The 22,998-nt window shown below is 40.1% G+C and overlaps 1 protein-coding gene across 3 annotated transcripts in view; it reads left to right on the top strand.

The window, feature by feature from the left end:
• The window catches only part of GABRA2 (gamma-aminobutyric acid type A receptor subunit alpha2), a 381,624-nt gene extending 359,057 nt beyond the window's left edge, over positions 1-22,567 (top strand). For all 3 annotated transcript variants that reach the window (XM_073583454.1, XM_073583455.1, XM_073583456.1), the window contains exons 9-10: positions 18,050-18,252; positions 22,073-22,567. In XM_073583454.1, the coding sequence (XP_073439555.1) occupies positions 18,050-18,252; positions 22,073-22,366 (497 nt within the window). In that variant the 3' untranslated portion in view covers positions 22,367-22,567. The remainder of the gene's footprint in view (positions 1-18,049; positions 18,253-22,072) is intronic.
• The last annotated feature ends 431 nt before the right edge of the window (positions 22,568-22,998 follow it).

Below are 22,998 nucleotides of genomic sequence, written 5' to 3'. Positions count from 1 at the left end.
TTTTAAAATCATTTGATTTTATTTTTATTCACTACTTTTCCATCTTGGTTCGCGGTTGGCTCTGTTCAGGCTTTCTCTCACCATCTTCTTTTAGTTGCCCTAGTGTGCTATCTGAAAGAGTCTTCAGTGCTGCTGGATCAATGCTGACAGAAAAAAGAACCCGTCTGTCGACCTAAAATGTTGATGACTTAACCTTCATTAAAATGAAGCATGCATGGGTTTCAAAGGATTTTGTCCCACCTTCCCCTGCTGACATATAGGTTGCCAGAAATTTGGCTCGCTTTTATCCTCCTCTTCCTTGGACTTGTCAAATTCCTCCATTTGCAACTGCTGAATGTACAGCCTACACATCAACATATGCCATTTTTTAAAGCTCCCTAACTGTGCTGCCCCCCCAAGGGCTGGGGTCACCACCTGGCGCACCTGGGCAAGTGCCGTTGCTCTGAACAGGTGGGTGGGCACACTCTTGGCCGACGGCACAAAATTGGTGAACTGATCGATGATGGTTAAAATGAAGCTATGGCCTGTCCTGCTGGCCTCTACCTTCAGATGATCAATGGCTACCATTTGTAATGGATGTCAACTCACAATCGGATGCAGTGGGGCTTTATAATCAGCTTTCACAGTTTTCCCAGTCACAGACGTGTGACATTCCTGCCACCATTTTTCAATGTTTCCTCTCATGCCAATCCAATAGAATTGCCTACGGCCTGTGGCTTGTCTTTTGCACTCCAAAGTAACCAGACAGATCATGATAGGCAGTGAGGACCATGTCTACATATCTCCCTGTGATCACAATTTTATGGAGACAAGTAAAGGTGATGGGATCCACGCTACTGTGATCCTTTCTTCACAAATAACCGTTTTCGCTGTCTCCACAAAGTAATTGAGGGTCAGCATCACCTCTGCGAAATCTACCGGGATGTTTTCCCATAATTAGTAATTCCCAAATTTCTGCAAACACTTGACTTTCCATCTGTACTTGTATCCATCTAGTTTCCAGTAGCGGAAAGTCTGGACTGGCTTACTGAGACGAAATATATACAAAAATTTAAAAGTACCCCAACAATCTATACTGGTGTACGCTTCGAATACATTTCCCTTTTTCTACTTTTTATATTCTGGTGTAATCCATACTGAGCCTGTGAGTGTCTGTGTCTAACTCCGGAAATATAGACGGAAATTTACAATTACCCCTAGACTGGATACACCTGGTATCTGCTGATACAGAACCTTTGTTCTAAATTTTTTATTACAGTATAATCCATACTGAGTGAGCGTGTGTGGTTCCCTCCTTCTATATATACAGAGATAATTTCGACATTTACTATTACGGTCAAATCCATACTGAGTAAGCGTCTGAGTGTGACTACGGGAATATCTATGCGGAGATTTAAATTGTACCCTATAACATATATACTTGCTATCTTGTTATCCAGTACCTTTTTTTTTCAACATTTTGTATTATGGTGAAATCCAGACTGAGTGAGCGTCTGAGGGTGACTCCGGAAATATATACCGAGATTTCAATTTTGCCCAACACTGTATACAGCTCTACACTTCTGATACAGTACCTTTTTTGCTATTTTGATTCTGGTGTAACCCATAATGAGCCCATGAACGTCTGTCTGTTACTCCAGAAATATATTTGGAGATTTAAGATTACACCAACACTGTATACAGCTGTACACTTGTGATACATTGCACATTTACTGCTTTCTATATTGTTGTCTAATGCATATTGGGCCTGAGAGCGCTTTTGTCTGCCTCCTGAAATATATACGGAGATTCAGAATGTTTAAACTATACTATAAATACCTTGTATCTGGTGATACTGTACCCTTTTTCAACTGTTTATATTATTGTGTAATCCATACTGAGCCTGTGAGCGTCTGTGTATGACTCATGAAATATATATGGAGATTTACAATTATCCCTAGACTGTATAGAGCTGTACGCTTCTGATACAGCGTGATAGTGCATGCTTCTGGTCAGGAGCAACCCCTTTCTGTGGGTCCTTCACCCACACCAAAAGTGAAGGATGCGGCAGCCCACACTTCAGATTACTCCATGAAGCTCTTTTCACATACCATGCCTGGGTTCATTCTAAATGGGGCAGATTATATATGGAGCATTATTTGGGCCGATCATACACTGGAGCATCATTCATGAGGCCCATCATATACTGGAGCATTCAAAATGGGGGACATCAGACAATGGAGAAGCATTTATTATTATTATTATTATTTATTGTTATAGCGCCATTTATTCCATGGCGCTTTACATGTAAGGAGGGGTATACATAATAACAAGTACAATAATCTTAAACAATACAAGTCATAACTGGTACAGGAGGAGAGAGGACCCTGCCCGCGAGGGCTCACAATCTACAAGGGATGGGTGATAATACAGTAGGCGAGGGTAGAGCTGGTAGTGCAGCGGTTTGGTCGATCGGTGGTTACTGCAGGTTGTAGGCTTGTCGGAAGAGGTGGGTCTTCAGGCTCTTTTTGAAGGTTTCAATGGTAGGTGAGAGTCTGATATGTTGTGGTAGAGAGTTCCAGAGTAGGGGTGATGCGCGAGAGAAATCTTGTATGCGATTGTGGGAAGAGGAGATAAGAGGGGAGTAGAGAAGGAGATCTTGTGAGGATCGGAGGTTGCGTGTGGGAAAGTACCGGGAGACGAGGTCACAGCTGTATGGAGGAGACAGGTTGTGGATGGCTTTGTATGTCATGGTTAGGGTTTTGTAATGGAGTCTCTGGGCAATTGGGAGCCAGTGAAGGGATTGACAGAGGGGAAAGGCTGGGGAATAGCGGGGGGACAGGTGGATTAGTCGGGCAGCAGAGTTTAGAATAGATTGGAGGGGTGCGAGAGTGTTTGAGGGGAGGCCACAGAGCAGGAGGTTTCAGTAGTCAAGGCGAGAGATGATGAGGGCATGGACTAGGGTTTTTGCAGATTCTTGGGTGAGGAATGAACGGATTCATGAAATATTTTTGAGTTGAAGTCGGCAGGAAGTGGAAAGGGCTTGGATATGTGGTTTGAAGGAGAGATCAGCGTCAAGGATTACTCCGAGACAGCGAGCTTGTGGGACTGGGGAGAGTGGGCAGTCATTTACTGTAATTGATAGGTTTGTTTGGAAGGGGGGCCACGTGAGATGGGGGAAAGATGATGAATTCTGTTTTGTCCATGTTGAGTTTCAGAAATCTAGCGGAGAAGAAGGATGAAATAGTGGACAGACATTGAGGGATTCTGGTTAGTAGGGAGGTGATATCTGGTCCAGAGATGTAGATCTGTGTGTCATCAGCGTAGAGATGATACTGAAAGCCATGAGATTCTATTTATGGGCCATTATACACTGGAGCATTCCAAATGGGGGACATCCGACACTGGAGCAGCATTTATGGGGCCCATTATACACTGGAGCATTAGAAATGGGGCCCATTATATATGGAGCATTATTTGGGCCCATAACACACTGGAGCATCATCCATGGAGACCATCATATACTGTAGCATTATGTGGAGCTTATAATATACTGTATGGAACATTATATGGGACCAATTATTCTGTATGGAGAAATATATGGGGCTCATTATTCTGTATAGCGCACCATTTGGTGGCCATAATACTGTATGGAGTAATATACTGTCCGTTTTTTGAGCTATTGTAGAATTTAAAATAGATATCAGTCATGTCATGCAAGAAGTGAAGTATTTTTCATTGTCTTTGGCCCGGAGCACACGAAAACCTGGAGCCAGTCCTACCCCCCCACAACTTTAGCCAAATAACCCCCAGTTTTCAATGCATAACTATTATTATAAAGTAAATTAAGGTTGACAAGTTTAAGTAATAAGAATTGATGTTGTTGGCATTGAAATGGGCACTGTAGGTGTTGCGATGTTACTAGCGCAAAAGGGAAAAAACAGACGTACCCGAGAGTGGACCCTCTGGGTCACTGCTCCAGAGACCCGAGGGCGAGTGCCCAGGTGAAGACCACCCCCTATACAGGGAGCGTTAGGGCCAGGCCCCCAGGAGATAGAACCACGACAGCCGGAACCAAAGGGGCGACAGGGGTAGTATACCGGAGAGGCGGCACAGGGTACCGGATGGATACAGCACTGAGACACACGGAGACCTAACGATACACAGGACTGGAGAGCCAGGAGGGAAGACCAGGACTGGAAACTGCAAATGAAAGAGGTATAATGAAGTACACAGATTTAGAGGGAAGACACACGGTAGGTGGGTGAGGAGAAGGGGAGCAGGCGGCACACATAGAGTAGCGAGGCAGGAGACCCAGGAAGCACGGGGAGCAAAGTGTAGCAGCAGAGAACAGAGGACCGGACGGAGAGCACAGGGGTAATACGGGCAGAGCAGACAGAGGAGGCGAGAAGGGGCCTGAGAACACAGTGAACGCCGCACAAGACAGGCGTCACCGCATGCAATAACCAGGCGTCTTACCTGAGGAGACGCCGAACATAAATAGCGGTGGGCGCCGCCATCTTGGGGGCGGAGCCAGCACGTCAGACTACCCAGGAGGCTGCGCGCTGAGTGCCAGACGCCGAGGGAGCCGGAGACCAGGCACGGGAGCGCGCCGGGAAGCAGGAGCGCGCCGGCCAGAGCGCACAGGGGAGATGACAGAGCCGGAAGTCGTGACAGTAGGTGTGTTTACTGTCCCCGCTCCCTGCCGACTTTGCTTCCCCAGTGACTTGCATTGGGTTTTGTGTTTCAGTCGGACCCCGACTTTTCCCTATAGTCGGCCAATTTCGTTCGACTCAACTTTGGGAAAGTCGGGTTTCATGAAACCCGACTCGACCCTAAAAAAGGCAAAGTCACTCATCTCTAATTAAATTGATTCGTTTGGTTTTAGTAATACTATATGTAACTTTACAGAATCAGTAAGAGTTTTCTTTTATTGCATTTGTTTAAGGCGCTGGTTACTGGAGTCAACGACACTGAATACTTTAGCTCTCTTACAACTAATGTATCCATTCTACAGTAATATTTCCATCTAACACAGTATATTACCCAATATTATCCCTTATCAACAAGGACCAACTAAGTATTGATATAATTTCCATATACATATAATTGCTAAAACAAAAAAATTGTGTTTTCCACTAGAGAGGTCATCATAATTGTTACTTTTATTGTCAAACACCCGCGATTTGTTTTTGCACTTTTCTTTCTCATAGCGGATGAGTCACTGACAACATTGCTTTATTGCTTTGTACTTCTTGATTTGTCACTGTGGAATTTCTGCAGAGAAGTCTACAGTTTGCTGTCCTCCCACTCTGTTCTTCTGTTCCCAGCGTTATTTAATCATAAAAAAATAATCTTTGCCAACTTTATTAGGAAAAAAAAATACTGACTAGTTTTGATTCCTTTTGACATTTTTTAGAAAGTGATAAAAGAATTTGTCATAGATCAGCATTTCTACCTTATTTACAAAGTCGTATTTTTCTCACGAGGGGTCTTTACTGTTCTAGCTGTCAACCGTAACCTTGTGGGCATTGCTGCCAAAGTGCTGGAACATGGCTGAGTAGTGTGTCTTGAAAAGAAACTGAGAAAACATGCCCATGTTGGAAACCTCTTGTATAATTTATATCTCATTCTATAGTTTGCCTTCAGGAATCTTGCAACAAGTCTGTAGTTTCCATTTTCTGCATACTCTATATTTTATTTAGTTAATCGGACATTTGAAAATAATTAAATAGGCATCCTGTCCAAAGCAATATTAGAAAATCTTTGTAGGACATTCAATAAGTGACTAGAAACTGTTTTCTAGTGGGAAATCAAGTTGCAAATTTTGTTGATTTTTAAAAAATTATTTTTATTCCACTCTCACCATAATAATAATAATAATCTTTATTTTTATAGCGCCAACATATTCCGCAGTGCTGTAACACAAGTCATAAGTAACAACATTAACAATACAATAACTAAAGCAAAATAAGGTGACCCTGCTCTTGAGAGCTTACAATCTACAATGAGGTGGGGGAGATACAAAGTACAAGTGTGTATTTACAATGGTGTATTTACAATGATGGTCCAGCCATCTTGAGAGAGTGAGGGATGGATGGAGATTGTGAATGAGCTACACACGCACACTTACACATAAAATGACTTTGATTAGTGAACGTGATAGGCCGATCTGAACAAATGCATTTTGAGGGAGCGCCTGAAACTATGCAAATTGTGGATAGTCCTAATTTCTTGGGGTAGAGCATTCCAGAGGATTGGCGCAGCGAGGGAGAAGTCTTGGAGTCGGGATAATAAATATCACATAAATAAGCAGAGATGCACAAATTTGGATTAAGACCTGCTCTTGACCAGGGTTGCCAACTGTCCAGTAATTCCAGAACAGTCTGTAAAAATGCGGCACTTTTTTGCCCTGTCTGTAAAGATTTTTTAAGGCGTCTGGGATTGTTTTGGAAGCTGAAGAAACTTTTACAGATTATATAGACTGTAATTATCATAATTTTACAGTGTATAGTAAATGCAGCTGATGTTTACATATTAGAATTATGGACTGTAGACGTGTTTGACTTAAAATCATAATGATTTATTACAGTTTTCAAATGGGTCTTAAAAATATTGTCTGACTGTGATTTTTTGATAAACTGTCCTGAAAAAAAAGAGTCAAATTGGCAACGCTGCTCTAGACTGAGACCACAAAACTCTAAAATGAGACCACAAAATGATTGTCATAGTAAATTTGATACATAGTGCTTGTTTTTGAAAAAAAATAGATATAACACAAATTGCAAATTGAAACCAGAATGATTGGAGATGGAAAAATGACCAAAGTGCAACTGGAGTGCAGGAGAAAATAGATATACTTTCAGATGATTGTGCTGAGCACTCAGCACACTGGAGCACTTGTGCATGATTACTGTGCTGTGGAATATAGCTGTTTTCTGGCCAGTGCCGAACATACGTCACATAAAGATAAAGACATACTTAAACATCACTGTCAAATTAGATCTTGGTATAAGGACCTAATCTGCAAAAATTTTTAATTTGACAGATTCACTTGAATAGGCCAGGATTTTCAATTCACATTACATTCATCTTATGCTAAAAGAATTTTCTTTATTATACTCTGAGTTCACTCCAGACACTAAAGCATAATAAATGTATATATACGAGGGGTATTCATTAAAGATTTCTCCGGACCCACTTCATGTGGACTGAGAGCAATGAAGCTTGGCTCAGTTACTAGTTCTTCTCTACATAGGTGTCACCTAAGGACACCCACTTCTCCCATCTCTTTAACTCCTTTCTGACACCGGGCGCAATAGTACGCCAATGTCAGACTCCCTCCCATTGATGTGGGCTCTGGCAGTGAGCCCACAGCTTTCCCGGGACATGTCAGCTGTTTTGACCAGCTGACATGTGCCCGCAAGAGCCGCAGGAGGAATCGCGATCCACCCGTGGCTATTAACTAGTTAAATGCTGCTGTCAAATGCTGAAAGCAGCAATTAAATGGTGCTTCTGACAATCGCACTGTAAATACGCCCACTGGTTACCCGTGTCCCATGATCGTGTGTCACTGGTGTGTCGGCATGACAACTGGAGGTCTCCTGGACCTCTATGGTTGTCAGTGCCAGATTGTTGTGAGCGCCACCCAGTGGTCCGTGCTCATTGCAAGTCATCAATTCTACTACATAGAGGTGATCTGACCATCGCCTCTATTTATCAAAGCTGATCAGGATATGGCAGCTTCTAGTCTCCCATTACTATTGAAGCATACCAAAAGTTAAAGAAAAATGCTTTTAAAAATATAAAAAAAGATAAAAGTTCAAATCACCACCCTTTCGCCCCATTCAAAATAAAACAATAAAAATAAAATCAAACATACACATATTTGGTATCTCCGCATTCAGAATTGCCCGATCTATCTATAAAAAAGGAGTAACCTGATCGCTGAACGGCGTAGTGAGAAAAAAGTGAAAACGTCAGAATTAGAATTTTTTTGGTCGCCGCAACATTGTCTTAAAATCCGATAACGGGTAATCAAAAGATCACATCTACACCAAAATGGTATCATTAAAAATGTCAGCCTGCTAAAAATAAGTCCACACCCAACCTGAGATCGCTAAAAATGGAGATGCTACAGGTATCGAAACAAACTTTTTAGCAAAGTTTGGAATTTTTTTTCACCACTTAGATGAAAAAGAACCTAGACATGTTTGGTGTCTATGAACTTGTAATGACATGGAAAATCATAACGGCAGGTCAGTTTTAGCATTTACTGAGCCTAGTCAAAAAGCCAAGCAAAAAACAAGTGTGGGATTGTACTTTTTTGCAATTTCACCGCGCATTGAATTTTTCCCCTTTTCTACTACATGACATGGTAAAACCAATGGTGTTGCTCAAAATTACAACTCGTCTGGCAAAAAAAGGCCCTCACTTGGCCATATTGATAGAAAAATATAAAAGTTATTGCTCTGGGAAGGAGGGGAGCGAAAAGTGAAAATGCAAAACCAAAAAAGCTCAGGGGGTTAAGGGGTTAAGCAATTTATAAACACCTCACCTGTAGAAGTCAACAGAGTCTCATCATCTGGAAAATACTTGCCCTTCAAAAATAACTTCATTGTTGGAAAGAGGTGGAAGTCTAATGATACGCAGTCCGGAGAATAAGGGGGATGCAGTAGAATTTCAAAGCCACAGGAGCAAGCTTCCATTTGGGCAACATGTAAGTTGTGAACTGGTGCATTGTCTTGCAGAATGTGGACACCTTTGATGAGCATGCCATGTCACTTGGTTTTGATGGCCTCCCACAATTCCCGCAGCAGTGAAGCATAGTATGCCCCAGTGATTAGGAAATCCATCAATACTACTCTGTGCTGGTCCCAAAAGACTGTGAGCATGGCCTTACCTGCCGAGGGTGGGGCATGTGCCTTCTTTGAGGCGGTGAGTCATGATGCTTCCATTGCATGCACTGGACTTTAGTCTCAGGATCATGCTATGGACCCAGCTTTCAATCTTTGTGATCAGTCTGTTGAAAAAGTCCTCCTGGTTTCTATGGCACATCGTCAATAGAGGCTGAGAGCTTTTGACTCGTTCCTGCTTCTGGAAAGGTGTGAACAGCTGGGAAACCCAGCCAGCGGATACCTTATGATTGTAAAGATGTTCTTGGATGATTTTCCCATGGACCCCACACTAATCTTGACATTTTGGGATATGTGGCAAATGGCTACGTGGCGATTTTCCAAAATGGCGACCTCCACTTGCTGCATGGTGTGTTTATCAATAGCAGAGTGCGGTCGCTCTGGAATTGGAGTGGTTTGCACTGAAGTCCGACCACATTTGAATTGATGACACCAGTTCTTGACTACTTCATATGATGAAGATTCATCACTATAAACCTGTTTCATCTCATCGAACTTCTCCTTTGGTGTGCGGCCTTTCAAGTAAAGTAACTTGATGACTGCTCTGTATTCCACTGAGTCCATTATCAAACCTCACACCCCTTCAGCACTTGTAAAATCTAACCAGCTCATCTATTTCTTGTCATTTTTTAGTTATAGTACCCAAAGAAACTACATTGGTGTCCCAGTCATAACTATGGACCTTTCCTCCAAAATTAGACAATACTATGGTGAAAAAATATTAATGATGATGATTGTGATAAAAATGAATCTTACAGGCTTTTTTTATTTTATTTTTTCAAAGAAACTCCATTTCATGCAGTTTCTTATAAATATTTAAACTTTTCTTCTGTGGGAAAAAAATAATCAAGCCATGATATTTATTTTACTGTGTGAGAAAATGCAAATAAACCCACATTATTGCTTCTATTAAATTCTGGAAGTAGTCTGTTATTTGTAACTATAGCAAAAGCCCAGACACCTGCATGCAAAATTATTATACTACACATATATTAAAAATGTTCACACAAATTATGTTATTAATTATGGTTGTAGTACAAGACTTAAGACAAACATTATCTGCAAGTAAAAAATAGATTATAGTTTTTTTTTTATTATTCCATGAGTCTGTAGGTGTCTCTTCCATGTGACATATTGATGGAAGAAAAATTCAATTTTTCTTATATTTTATGCAGTGCAAAAGTTTTGTATATGTGTATTCAGAGCTGTGCAAACATTGAGGGCAGGTGTGGAAAAATGTCTGCAAAATAAGAATACATTCAAAAATAAGTGTTAATTGTTCATTTTTCTATAACTAAAAAAATGCAAAGTGAACGAATAACAAAAAATCGAAATCAATTCAATATTTGGTGTAGTTAATAATGATCCTTTTCTTTTAAAACAGGTTTGATTTTTCTAAGTACAATTGCAAGAATCCAGAGAATTTGTAGGATAAGGCTGGAGACACAATAGCGATTAAAAAATCGGTCCGATTTTGATGCAGGAGAGTCGAACGAGTGTAATGCAATTGTCATGCAAGTGTCATGCATTTTTTATGCCGGTACAATCCAATTTTTCACACCTATCATCCGATTTACATCCGAATGCAGTGCGATTGCTATCTGACTGCAATGTAATTTTAGCATGAGCTTTTACATGGAGAAATGTTTTAAGTCATTTACACATCGTTTTAGAGCAAAATATTCTTCAAAACATATATATATATGCATATATATATACTGTGTATATATATATATATACAGTACAGACCAAAAGTTTGGACACACCTTCTCATTCAAAGAGTTTTCTTTATTTTCCTGACTATGAAAGTTGTAGATTCGCTCTGAAGGCATCAAAACTATGAATTAACACATGTAGAATTATATAATTACCAAAAAGTGTGAAACAACTGAAAATATGTCTTATATTCGAGGTTCTTCAAAGTAGCCACCTTTTGCTTTGATTACTGCTTTGCACACTTTTGGCATTCTCTTGATGAGCTTCAAGAGGTAGTCACTGGAAATGGTCTTCCAACAGTCTTGAAGGAGTTCCCAGAGATGCTTAGCACTTGTTGGCCCTTTTGCCTTCACTCTGCGGTCCAGCTCACCCCAAACCATCTCGATTGGGTTCAGATCTGGTGACTGTGAAGGCCAGGTCATCTGGAGTAGCACCCCATCACTCTCCTTCTTGGTCAAATAGCCCTTACACACATATATTTATATATACAGCACGGTGGCTCAGTGGATAGCACTGCAGCCTTGTAGCACTGGAGTCCTGGGTTCCACCAAGGACAACGTCTGCAAGGAGTTTGTATGTTCTTACCGGTATTTGCGTGGGTTTCAGATGGGTACTCCGGTTTTCTCCCACACTCCAAAGATATACTGATAGGGAATTTAGATTGTGAGCCTCATCGGGGACAGCGACGATAATGTGTGTAAAGGGCTGTGGAATATGTTAGCACTATATAAAAATAAAGATTATTATTATTATATACAGTATATTGTATATATATTAGATAGATTAAAAGTCGAAAATTGATCTGCTGAGTAGAGTATAGAATAGATATATACACATAGATAAGGTATGGCTCACATACAGTGGGGAAAAAAAGTATTTAGTCAGTCAGCAATAGTGCAAGTTCCACCACTTAAAAAGATGAGAGGCATCTGTAATTTACATCATAGGTAGACCTCAACTATGGGAGACAAACTGAGAAAAAAAATCCAGAAAATCACATTGTCTGTTTTTTTTTTCATTTTATTTGCATATTATGGTGGAAAATAAGTATTTGGTCAGAAACAAAATTTCATCTCAATACTTTGTGATATATCCTTTGTTGGCAATGACAGAGGTCAAACATTTTCTGTAAGTCTTCACAAGGTTGCCACACACTGTTGTAGGTATGTTGGCCCATTCCTCCATGCAGATCTCCTCTAGAGCAGTGATGTTTTTGGCTTTTCGCTTGGCAACACGGACTTTCAACTCCCTCCAAAGGTTTTCTATAGGGTTGAGATCTGGAGACTGGCTAGGCCACTCCAGGACCTTGAAATGCTTCTTACGAAGCCACTCCTTCGTTGCCCTGGCGGTGTGCTTTGGATCATTGTCATGTTGAAAGACCCAGCCACGTTTCATCTTCAATGCCCTTGCTGATGGATGGAGGTTTGCACTCAAAATCTCACAATACATGGCCCCATTCATTCTTTCATGTACCCGGATCAGTCGTCCTGGCCCCTTTGCAGAGAAACAGCCCCAAAGCATGATGTTTCCACCACCATGCTATACAGTAGGTATGGTGTTTGATGGATGCAACTCAGTATTCTTTTTCCTCCAAACACGACAAGTTGTGTTTCTACCAAACAGTTCCAGTTTGGTTTCATCAGACCATAGGACATTCTCCCAAAACTCCTCTGGATCATCCAAATGCTCTCTAGCAAACTTCAGACGGGCCCGGACATGTACAGGCTTAAGCAGTGGGACACGTCTGGCACTGCAGGATCTGAGTCCATGGTGGCGTAGTGTGTTACTTATGGTAGGCCTTGTTACATTGGTCCCAGCTCTCTGCAGTTCATTCACTAGGTCCCCCCGCGTGGTTCTGGGATTTTTGCTCACCGTTCTTGTGATCATTCTGACCCCACGGGGTGGGATTTTGCGTGGAGCACCAGATCGAGGGAGATTATCAGTGGTCTTGTATGTCTTCCATTTTCTAATTATTGCTCCCACAGTTGATTTCTTCACTCCAAGCTGGTTGGCTATTGCAGATTCAGTCTTCCCAGCCTGGTGCAGGGCTACAATTTTGTTTCTGGTGTCCTTTGGCAGCTCTTTGGTCTTCACCATAGTGGAGTTTGGAGTCAGACTGTTTGAGGGTGTGCACAGGTGTCTTTTTATACTGATAACAAGTTTAAACAGGTGCCATTACTACAGGTAATGAGTGGAGGAAAGAGGAGACTCTTAAAGAAGAAGTTACAGGTCTGTGAGAGCCAGAAATCTTGATTGCTTGTTTCTGACCAAATACTTATTTTCCACCATAATATGCAAATAAAATGAAAAAAAACAGACAATGTGATTTTCTGGATTTTTTTTTCTCAGTTTGTCTCCCATAGTTGAGGTCTACCTATGATGTAAATTACAGACGCCTCTCATCTTTTTAAGTGGTGGAACTTGCACTATTGCTGACTGACTAAATACTTTTTTTCCCCACTGTATATATATATATATCTTTATATTTCATAGATAGATAGATGATTAGCCATTAATTCATTTGTCGGCTTCTGTAAGATCAATGCAGAAACCGACAGGATAGGATACATGGTTTACATACAGTAAACACATGCATAATAGTTTGATATATAGAAGTCAGTGACCCATATAATTAGTATAGTGTGTGTGCAAATTATGGGACATGTGTGTATTTAATGAAATAATGCTTTCGAGGAAAAAATGGCGTGGGGGGAAAGCCAGCGACTGGGGCAAATATTCATAGCCCAGGAAGGGACCATGATTAATTCCCCCAGCTACAAATATCTGCCCCCAGTAGCCCCAGAAATGGCGTATCTCTAAGATGTGCCAATTCTTGCACTTAGCCTCTCCCTTCCCACTGCCCTGCAGCAGTGGCATATGGGGTAATAGTTGGGGGTTGATGCCACCTTTCTATTGCAATTTGTCATCAAGCAATAAGACACCTATCCATTACTAATCCTATTGTAGTGAAAGGGTTAAATAAAGACACACAGCCAGAATTAAGTCTTTTAATGAAATAAAACAATAAACACAGTTTTCCTTCTTTACTGTTCTGCTAATCCAAGCGACGCCCTTATTCTCCTGTAAGAAATAAAAAAAACAGCAATATACAATACCTGTCCTGCATTCAGTCCCATGCCGTAATCCATATCTGGGGACTGTACAGTTTACAACCAGTATCGGTGCTAATGCGACCGCCCCAGCTGTAAACCACTGATGAATGACTAAGATGATGCCAGCGCTTGCTCAAGAGACAAGTGCTGACGTCACTGAGTCTGCCCTCCCTGCAGCCCTGACCCGCGCTGTGCTCTGGAGCATAGGAGAATGCCTATTCATTTTTATCGCACCCATTAACTTCTATTGCGAGATGCCATCAGATTTTTGCTGACAATCGCAGCATACTGTCATTTTTTTCCAGTCCGATTGTGATCTGATCTGAACTGGAAACAAAATGCAGATGAAGACACTATCATAGATTAACATTGGTCCGAATTAAATCCGTGAAAACTGATGACAGATTTTCTTTAAGCCCTTATCATCAGTGGGGTTTTCTCTCTTTCTCTATTCTCTCCCGAATATGTATTTTCAAATCAATTACAAACTGTCCAGTATTGAGATTGGAACCTGGGAGAAAATTTGGAAAAGCTAGAATTTCAAAAGAACTCATTAATCTCTAGCTGTTAGTTGAGATCACGGCTAGCACATTGATAAAAAGTCTCACGGTGCAGTTGTGAGTTCGCCACAGTTCACTGTGATTTCTCCCAGTGAACTGCCTAAAGTGAATAGGGTCCGGGTCTGGGCTCAGGTACTGTTCCGGTACCCAAACCGAACCTTTTTTAATTATGTGCCGAACCCGAACAGCCAGGGGTTCGCTCAACTCCTTCAGTGAGTTCACAGTGAGAATTTCTGGTGAAACCTCTTAATGAACCGGGAGTGTATGACTCAAGCACGCTTCCTCATTTAGACTGGCGTGAAAAATGCTGGAATTGATGAAACAGGGCTATACTCTTTTGGAGTACACATGATGGCAGTGAAAGGATGAGCAGCCAACTCATCTGAGTGTTGGGCTTATCAGAATAATCTCCTGTAGCAGATTTATTCCCATAATTAGTGATAAATATATGATAGTGAGATACACATGATATGCAGACATTCACAATTTTCCATAATGAACAAAATATTAAAAAGGAAATGCAAGTTTAGCTACTTTTAGAATTTTCACACTACTCTTGTCACTTGGCTAATATTTGTAACATAATTTACACAGGAAACTAAAGGAAATCACAACACTAATATATGTCTGTCCATAGCAGACATTGATTTGCACTCAAATGTGTAACTAAATTATTATTATTATTATTATTTATATAGCACCATTGATTCCATGGTGCTGTACATGAGAAGGGGTTACATACAAATTACACATATCACTTACAGTAAACAAATTAACAATGACAGACTGATACAGAGGGGAGAGAGGACCCTGCCCTTTCGGGCTTACATGCTACAGGATGGTGGGGAAGGAGACAGTAGGTTGGTGGGTTGCAGCAGTTCCGGTGTTGGTTGAGGTGATATCTCTGATAGTGGTGAGAGAGAAGGAGGTCATTGCAGGCTGTAGGCTTTCTTGAAGAGGTGGGTTTTCAGGTACCGTCTGAAGGATCCAAATGTGGTTGATAGTCGGATATGTTGAGGAAAAGAATTCCAAAGGATAGGGGCAATTCGGGAAAAGTCTTGGAAGTGGTTGGGTGAGGAGCGAATAAGTGAGGAGGAGAGAAGGAGGTCTTGTGAGGACCGGAGATTACGTGAGGGAAGGTATCGGGAGATTAGTTCAGAGACATATGGAGGAGACAGGTCATAGATGGCCTTGAAGGTCAGTATTAGTAATTTGAACTGGGTACACTGAGGGAATGGGAGCCAGTGATGAGATTTGCAGAGGGGAGAAGCGGAGGAGTAGCGAGGAGAGAGATGAATTAGTAGGCAGCAGAGTTAAGGATGGACTGGAGAGGTGCGAGGGTGTTAGCAGGGAGACCACAGAAAAGGATGTTGCAGTAGTCAAGGCGGAAGATGATGAGGGCATGCACAAGCATTTTAGTAGATTGAGGGTTGAGGAAAGGACGGATTCTGGAAATATTTTTGAGCTGGAGACGACAGGAGGTAGAAAGAGCTTGGATGTGCGGTTTGAAGGACAGGGCAAGGCAAATTAAAAACAAATAACTTTTTCAGTTTTTATGCCAGCATGCTTTGTTCCAGAAGCAGTTTAGTAAATGTCTGTCAAATCAAATTCACCCATATAAATTGTTTTTTGTCCCCTTAGCATACGTAATATATAATGGAAGTGCTTGTGTACTTAAAATAATCTTATCACTTAGAAGTTTATCATTAGAAAAGATTGGAGAACAGTTATTGAAAGTATGCTTTAAAATAACCTTCAAGACTTTCTTCCCATAAATATTTTTGTGGAGCTTTTTTTCCATTCACTCAATGTCTTGTTGGTATGCTTTTGTAGAGAAACCTAAAGAAAACACTTGAAAGTCTTTGCAAGCTATATTTTATAGCAACCTTATTTTCAGAGTGCTGCATATTTGAAAACTGTACATAGCAATCATGTAGTTATACATAGTAAGGTGCAAAACAAGTACAACTAAACATGACTAAGTGACACACAGGTTTGGTGGGAGTGAGGACCCTGCCCACAAGAACTTATAATGTACAAGGGAAGGGGAAAGGATATAATAGCATGATAAAAAAAACACTGCAAACAATGTTACTTGAAATCACCCTTATAAAAGAAGCATTATATATTGAGGTAGCAGTTTTAGTCTCTGAATTATTGTTTTTTTTTCTGATTTTATCCCAGTTATTTATTTAGTAAAATTTATAAAGTTAAAAATTGAGAAAATTCCTGGTTTAATAATAAGGGGAGTGTCAAAACAATAGAAAACATGCATGAGTCCACTTTGATAACATCCCATGACAAGCACGTGGTAGATGCAGTCAATCACTGACTGTAGTGAGTAACCACTAAGAGCAGGATGGTGGCTCAGTGGTTAGCACTACAGCCTTGCAGCATCGGGATTCTTGGTTCAAAACCTACCAAGGACAACATCTGCAAGGAGTTTGTATGTTTCTCCCATATTTGCGTGGGTTTCCCCTAGGTACCCAAGTTTCCTCCCACACTCCAAAGACATACTGCTAGGCAATTTAGATTGTGAGCTCCAATGGGGACAGTGATTATAGTGTCTGTAAAGCATTGGGAATATGATGGTGCTAAATAAGTAACCATAATACATAACTAAAATGAAATCACTGCATCCAGTGATTGGCTGCAGTGGTCTCATGTCCCTCTGATGAATCATTATCACTATAATTAAAAGTAGAGATTGGCAGTGGAACAGACAATGTTGGAATGGGAATAGTGGGCAGATCAAGGTATCCATTAATTAATATATTTAGTAATAATGTAGACAAATGGGTTAATGTAAGTTACTTAGCAAAAAAAAGGTTATTAGGGTAATGATAATATAAAAAAATTCTATTGTTTAAAAGCAAAATATTGAATAATTGATCATCTTTCTTGTGTAATACTCAAAAATTGCATATCTGTAAATTTTTGTGCATGAACAAACCAAATATGCATCAGTAAGAGGTCTGCAAAGCTGGAGTTTTGCAGCAGTGTGGTATTTGATTTGTTCTACCTAGCTTTTTTCAGTTCATCAGAATCAAACATGTTTAGGCGAATCTCAAAAAACAGTGATTGACCAAATATTTAAGGTAGAAGTGGCCAAATTATTTTCAAGTTATAAATCCCAAACTATTCTTAATTCTGTATTTTGAATGTGTGCTTCTCTACCAGACAATTTAGATAGTTAATGTTCCATGCAGGTTTGACATTTGCAAGCGAAAATAAATTTCTTGTACCCCAGAGGTTGAAGAGCATCATGAAATTTCATTAAAAAAATAGCTTTTTAACAAATAAAATCTGCCAATTTAGCCCAAAAGTATAAGGCCATGTTCACACGGCAATATTTTTGTTAGTCTTTTACATCAGTATTTGTAAGCCAAAAACCTAAGTGGGTGAAATATGCAGAAGTGATGACGTATTTCTATTATACATTTCTTCTGATTGCTCCACTACTGATTTTGTCTTTAAAATACTAATATAAAGTATTGACCGAAATCCTGCCGTGTGACCGTGGCCTTACAGTGAATATATAAGTTTGAACAAGTAATTTATAGTCTAGTGATTATGAATTCTTATGATATTTTTTAATTTTCTCATCATAATTTTTTTCATATCCTAATTTTATTTGTGCATAAGCAAGTCGTACTCTTTTCTCAAAAAAAGAATAAACTGTTCCATTGTTAATCATATTGGAACCTAAGTGAAGGTATGCATGCATTCTTCAAAGACGTTGATCAATCTTTTCTTTTGCTTCTAGGTGTCACAACTGTTTTGACCATGACAACACTCAGTATCAGCGCTAGAAACTCTTTGCCAAAGGTTGCATATGCCACCGCTATGGACTGGTTCATTGCTGTCTGTTATGCGTTTGTTTTCTCAGCTTTGATAGAATTTGCAACTGTTAACTATTTTACAAAGAGAGGATGGGCCTGGGATGGAAAAAGTGTTGTCAATGATAAGGTAAGAAAATACTTTCGGTAAAAATATTAAATATGCGTGTCTTTCATAATTACCTAATTTACTTCCGGAGGGACCTAATCCTACTGTGTTTTGTGGTCTTTTCTCCCTTTAATTTTATTTTTGCAGACAAGTAATTAGATAGTTCATTGGAAACATACATTTCTTTCATTTACTATATATATATATATATATATTTATATAGTATATACAGTTTACATATATATATGTATATATATAGTAGGGATTCGCTCTGGTAGTAATGGCAGGGCTGCAGTAACGAGGCAACACACAGGCTTAAAGTCCAATTTCAGTGGTTTAATGTCACATTGCAAACAGCCGGTTAACAGAAAGTAAGGAAAAACATAAATATACTCCCAGCTTGGAGAACTACTGGTCCCAGACTCACCCCTTGCAAGGGACAGGCTTAACTAAGCGGCTGCCAGGTCTGCGGCATCCGCCAAGTGCCATTCCCAGGATTGTTGAGTCTTGCTGCTATAGTCCTGCAGCACGGGGATCCTGTATACAAGTTCAGGCTAAGTCCAACCAAGTTCCTGTAACTCCCAGACACACACTCACCATGTGCCAAACACCAACCTCCATTACATAGCCCATAACCCCTCCCACAAGTGAGGTAGACATCACATGGGCTGATCAACTGACCCTGACTTCATTGCAGGTCCTGTCTTTAGGGAAAAGCCCGCCAAACATTAATCTGCTGTGAGAAATGTATCTCCCATCCAGTAAAACACCCTTTACTGTACCACTATATATATATATATATATATATATATGTATTTATAAACATGTGACACTCAGGTTTATTGACCCTTAATGAATAAATTAATTTGCACATTTTATTTCTTGTTAGTCCAGGTAAAGTAAGATATGTTGGCTAAATTGAAGTTGTTTCTCATAGATAAAGTTCATGTGCACTGAATAAAATTATTTTCTAAATATAAAAAGTCACTTACGACATTATCTTCAATAGATACTGTAAATGAGCTTTTTGATTTTTACAGTTTTGCATACTTTTTTGGGCATGTGGGATACTTACCTTCCTTGTACAAAGTGTAATGTGGAGATGACAAGGGTCACTTTGTAATCTATCTTGGACTACAAAAAAATCACACTAGTGTCCCGTTTCACTTAGCGACGCACCAGCGATCCCCACAACGATACGACCTGGTAGGGATCGCTGGTGCGTCGCTAAATGATCGCTAGTAAGCTGCCAAACAGGCAGATCTCTTCAGTGATGCAGCAACGATCCAGCGATCAAACACAGCGATGCATGCTGGCCAGCGGGACGCTGACGACGAAAAAATGACCCAGGACATTCCTGCACAATCAACGATATCCAGCAGGAGGGCCGGTCGCTGCTGCTTGTCACATGTAGCGAGATCGCAGGAGAGATAGCTTGCTAGCGATCTCGCTATGTGAGACGGGGCCTTAAGGTTAGGACCACATGACAGTTTTTCTCTAGGAGAAAATTAGTCCAATTATGCTAATCACACTCTGATCACACTAATATCAGTTGATCAGAGGGATGATCTGATTTTCACGCATATGGAGAATAACAAGTGTTTATTTTCTCCGTTCTGTCACTCCATGAAAATTGGATCGCACTTGGGTGTCATCAGAATGTGTTTCAATTTTTTCCACAGACCTATAGACAGGAATTGGCAAGTGTCATCTTTTATCGGAGACAAATAATGCATGCTGCATTACTTTTCATCTTTCTGAAGAAAAAATTGGATATGTGCACAGCCATATAGAATGTTATGGTGACGAGTGCTTCCGTCAAAACGATGGTTAGCACTCGTCCAATCTTTATGATAGTCTGCACAAGCCATTGTAAGGATATGTAAATCTGCCTGAAATTTATGAGAAGAAAAATGCAGGGACTTCAGGTCCTATAAGGGCCCAATACACATTACAGAACTGTTGGCTCATTTGGTCAATAGTTACAGTATCTCTCCTGACTGCCCCATAAAAGGGAACACTTGGCCAGACAGAAAACTTGGCCAACATTCTCTGCAATGTGCAGTAGAACAAAAGAATTGGCTGTTGAATTTCCATTCTGATCCTTCTCTTCTCTGACATCAGAGGGAGAGAGTTGGGAGGCCCCATGAACTTGATTTTTTCCTAAGCTAAGAATATTTCCCGCTGACAGTTACATTTGATTCATTTTTTGCAGTTGGGCTATTTTCCTCAACAACTAGACAGTTCTTTTAATGTTAGTCTCTGGTGGCTTTGAAGGGAGGGGGTTAAGGGGTTAGTGTATCAATTCATGGTGTTTTAGAGCAGTGAGGAGGTATTCCTGGTGATTTAGGAGAGTGAATGTATTAATGTGGACATCTCTATGATATTGTACATTTATATAATCTTGACTAAAGACTTATCTTTTTTACATTGTTTCTTATTATTTAATAAAGAATTCTTTTTTTTGATAGAGACAAGAAAGTGAATACCCCATATAAAAACCCTTAAAGGGAATCTCTCAGTAGGATCAACCCTCCTAAACTGTCTATATGAGCGTGATGGTCATAGAAAGTTCAATAAAATGATACCTTAATATGTGCAATACAATTTCTTATTCCAGAGAAACTCACATTTTTTCCTATATATAAATTAGATGTTAAGAATAAGATCTATGGCCCGGACAAAGATCACCCTGAAAATCTGCCTTCAGAGTACTGGAGAAGTAGTGTTTTTTAATTAAAACTCATTTTTAGTTGTCCTCTCACAGACTGTACCTGATTATAACTAACCCAGTACAGCAGAATTGAACCTTGTCTCATAACAAACACAACAAACACATTTATTGTTGTCTTACATGCAAATGTGTTGGTAATGAGACCAAGTTCAACTCTGCTGTACTGGGTTAGTTATAATCAGGTACAGTCTATGAGAGGACAACTGCAAATGTGTTTTAATGAGAAAACACTACTTCTCTAGTGCTATGGAGGCAGATTCTCAGGGTAATCTATGTCCAGCCTATAAGATCTTAACAGTTGATATACATATAAAAAATTGTGAGTTTCTCTCTCATCTCATTGCAGAACTGTGTATGATTATGAGAGGAACATGTCAGTCATTGCATGTCTCATACTGGTAGTGCCCCTTTTCGTTTACAAAAAGCTCTGGAGGCAGATTCCAGTGGAGATCTTTGTATGGTCCATAGATCTCAACAGTTCATTTGCATGTAAGAACAATTTGGATGACTACAGAATAAAGCCCCTTTCTCACATAGCAAGATCTCTAGCGATATCGCTAAAGCGTCACCGATTTTGTGACGCAACAGTGATATCGCTAGTGATCTCGCTACATGTGACACGTACCTGTGACCAGCCCCCCCACTGGATATCGCTGATCACGCTCAAACGTCCTGGGCCATTTCTTCCTTGTTGGCGTCCTGCTGGCGCCGACTAGCGATACATGGACGCAGGCGGAAGTCGTCATCATCGCTGCCGTGTGACAGGTAAGAGCGTCCGCCAATGGATCGCTTATCGCTGCTGCGTCACTGGTGAGATTTGTTTGTGTGGCAGCTCACTAGCGACCATTTAGCGATGCACCAGCGATCCTGACCGGGTTGTATCATTGTCGGGATCACTGGTGCATCGCTAAATGTAACTGGATCCTAAGACATCGGATTGCAGATTTCAAAGCTTTTTTTTTTAGCTTTCTATGATCTGCATGCCCAAGTAAACGGCTTAGGAGGGTTGATCCTACTAAGAGATATAGTTTAAATATAAATATTTTTTGGGGGTATTTTGCATTCACAGAAAAATTACAGCTTTTCATCCATTTTCTCTTGTTTCAGAAAAAAGAGAAAGCATCTGTAATTAAGAAAAATAACGCCTACGCAGTGGCTGTAGCAAACTATGCTCCAAACATCACTAAGGATTCTGCCCTTCCAACAATATCAAAAAGTGCGACGGCAGATGCCAACAAAGCAAAACCACAGGAAGCAAAGAAAACATTCAACAGTGTTAGTAAAATTGACAGAATGTCTAGGATAGTCTTTCCACTCTTATTTGGCACATTTAACCTTGTATATTGGGCTACTTATTTGAACAGGGAACTTAATATGGAAGTGCTTGTCCTTTCAAAGTAGAATGGGCACTTTGTATGCTGGCGATGACATGGCATTCTCAGACTGAGATTGCTTTAGTATGTATGACAAATAACTTGTGAATTGACATGTACAGTATGCACCTCTTATCTAACAAGAAGGGGGAGGGGGCTCTGTTAGTTGGATGAGCTTTTAATAGATACTGTAACAGTCCCGACATAATAAAAAGAAAAAAAAAAAGAATGCTCCTTTTTGACCGCAAAGTATTTTCACTTTGGATTAAGGTGTAATTGCAGTATATGAGAAAAGGCTGCTTGTTAACAGAGAACACATTTTACTGCGACAATTTTTTATTTTCTTTTTAGGGATCCTATTTTATTAACTACAGCGTTAATCTTTTATATGATAATGCAATGTGCTTCTGTACGAAAAGCCCTTCCTAATTCCGTACTCTAGGTGTGTACCATGCATTTCACAGAAATTATTACAACTATGTTTTTATGTTAAACTATTAAGATTTTCATATTTTTTCTTTATAACTAAACGAAATGATTCCATTTCTGTAGCATTGTGTTGTTGTGGCATATAACAAGTTGATCAGGGAAATTTGTATGTCAGAAACATTGAAACCTTTGCTAAAACACGCTTGTGTAATTGCACTACAGTTCAGTTCA

Source organism: Dendrobates tinctorius, unplaced genomic scaffold, assembly GCF_039654945.1.
Source record: "Dendrobates tinctorius isolate UK_male_01 unplaced genomic scaffold, ASM3965494v1 ptg000079l, whole genome shotgun sequence".
Classification (NCBI taxonomy): Eukaryota; Metazoa; Chordata; class Amphibia; order Anura; family Dendrobatidae; genus Dendrobates; species Dendrobates tinctorius.
The sequence above is the reverse complement of the archived record's forward strand: the minus strand, read 5'-3'. Positions and strand labels throughout refer to the sequence as shown.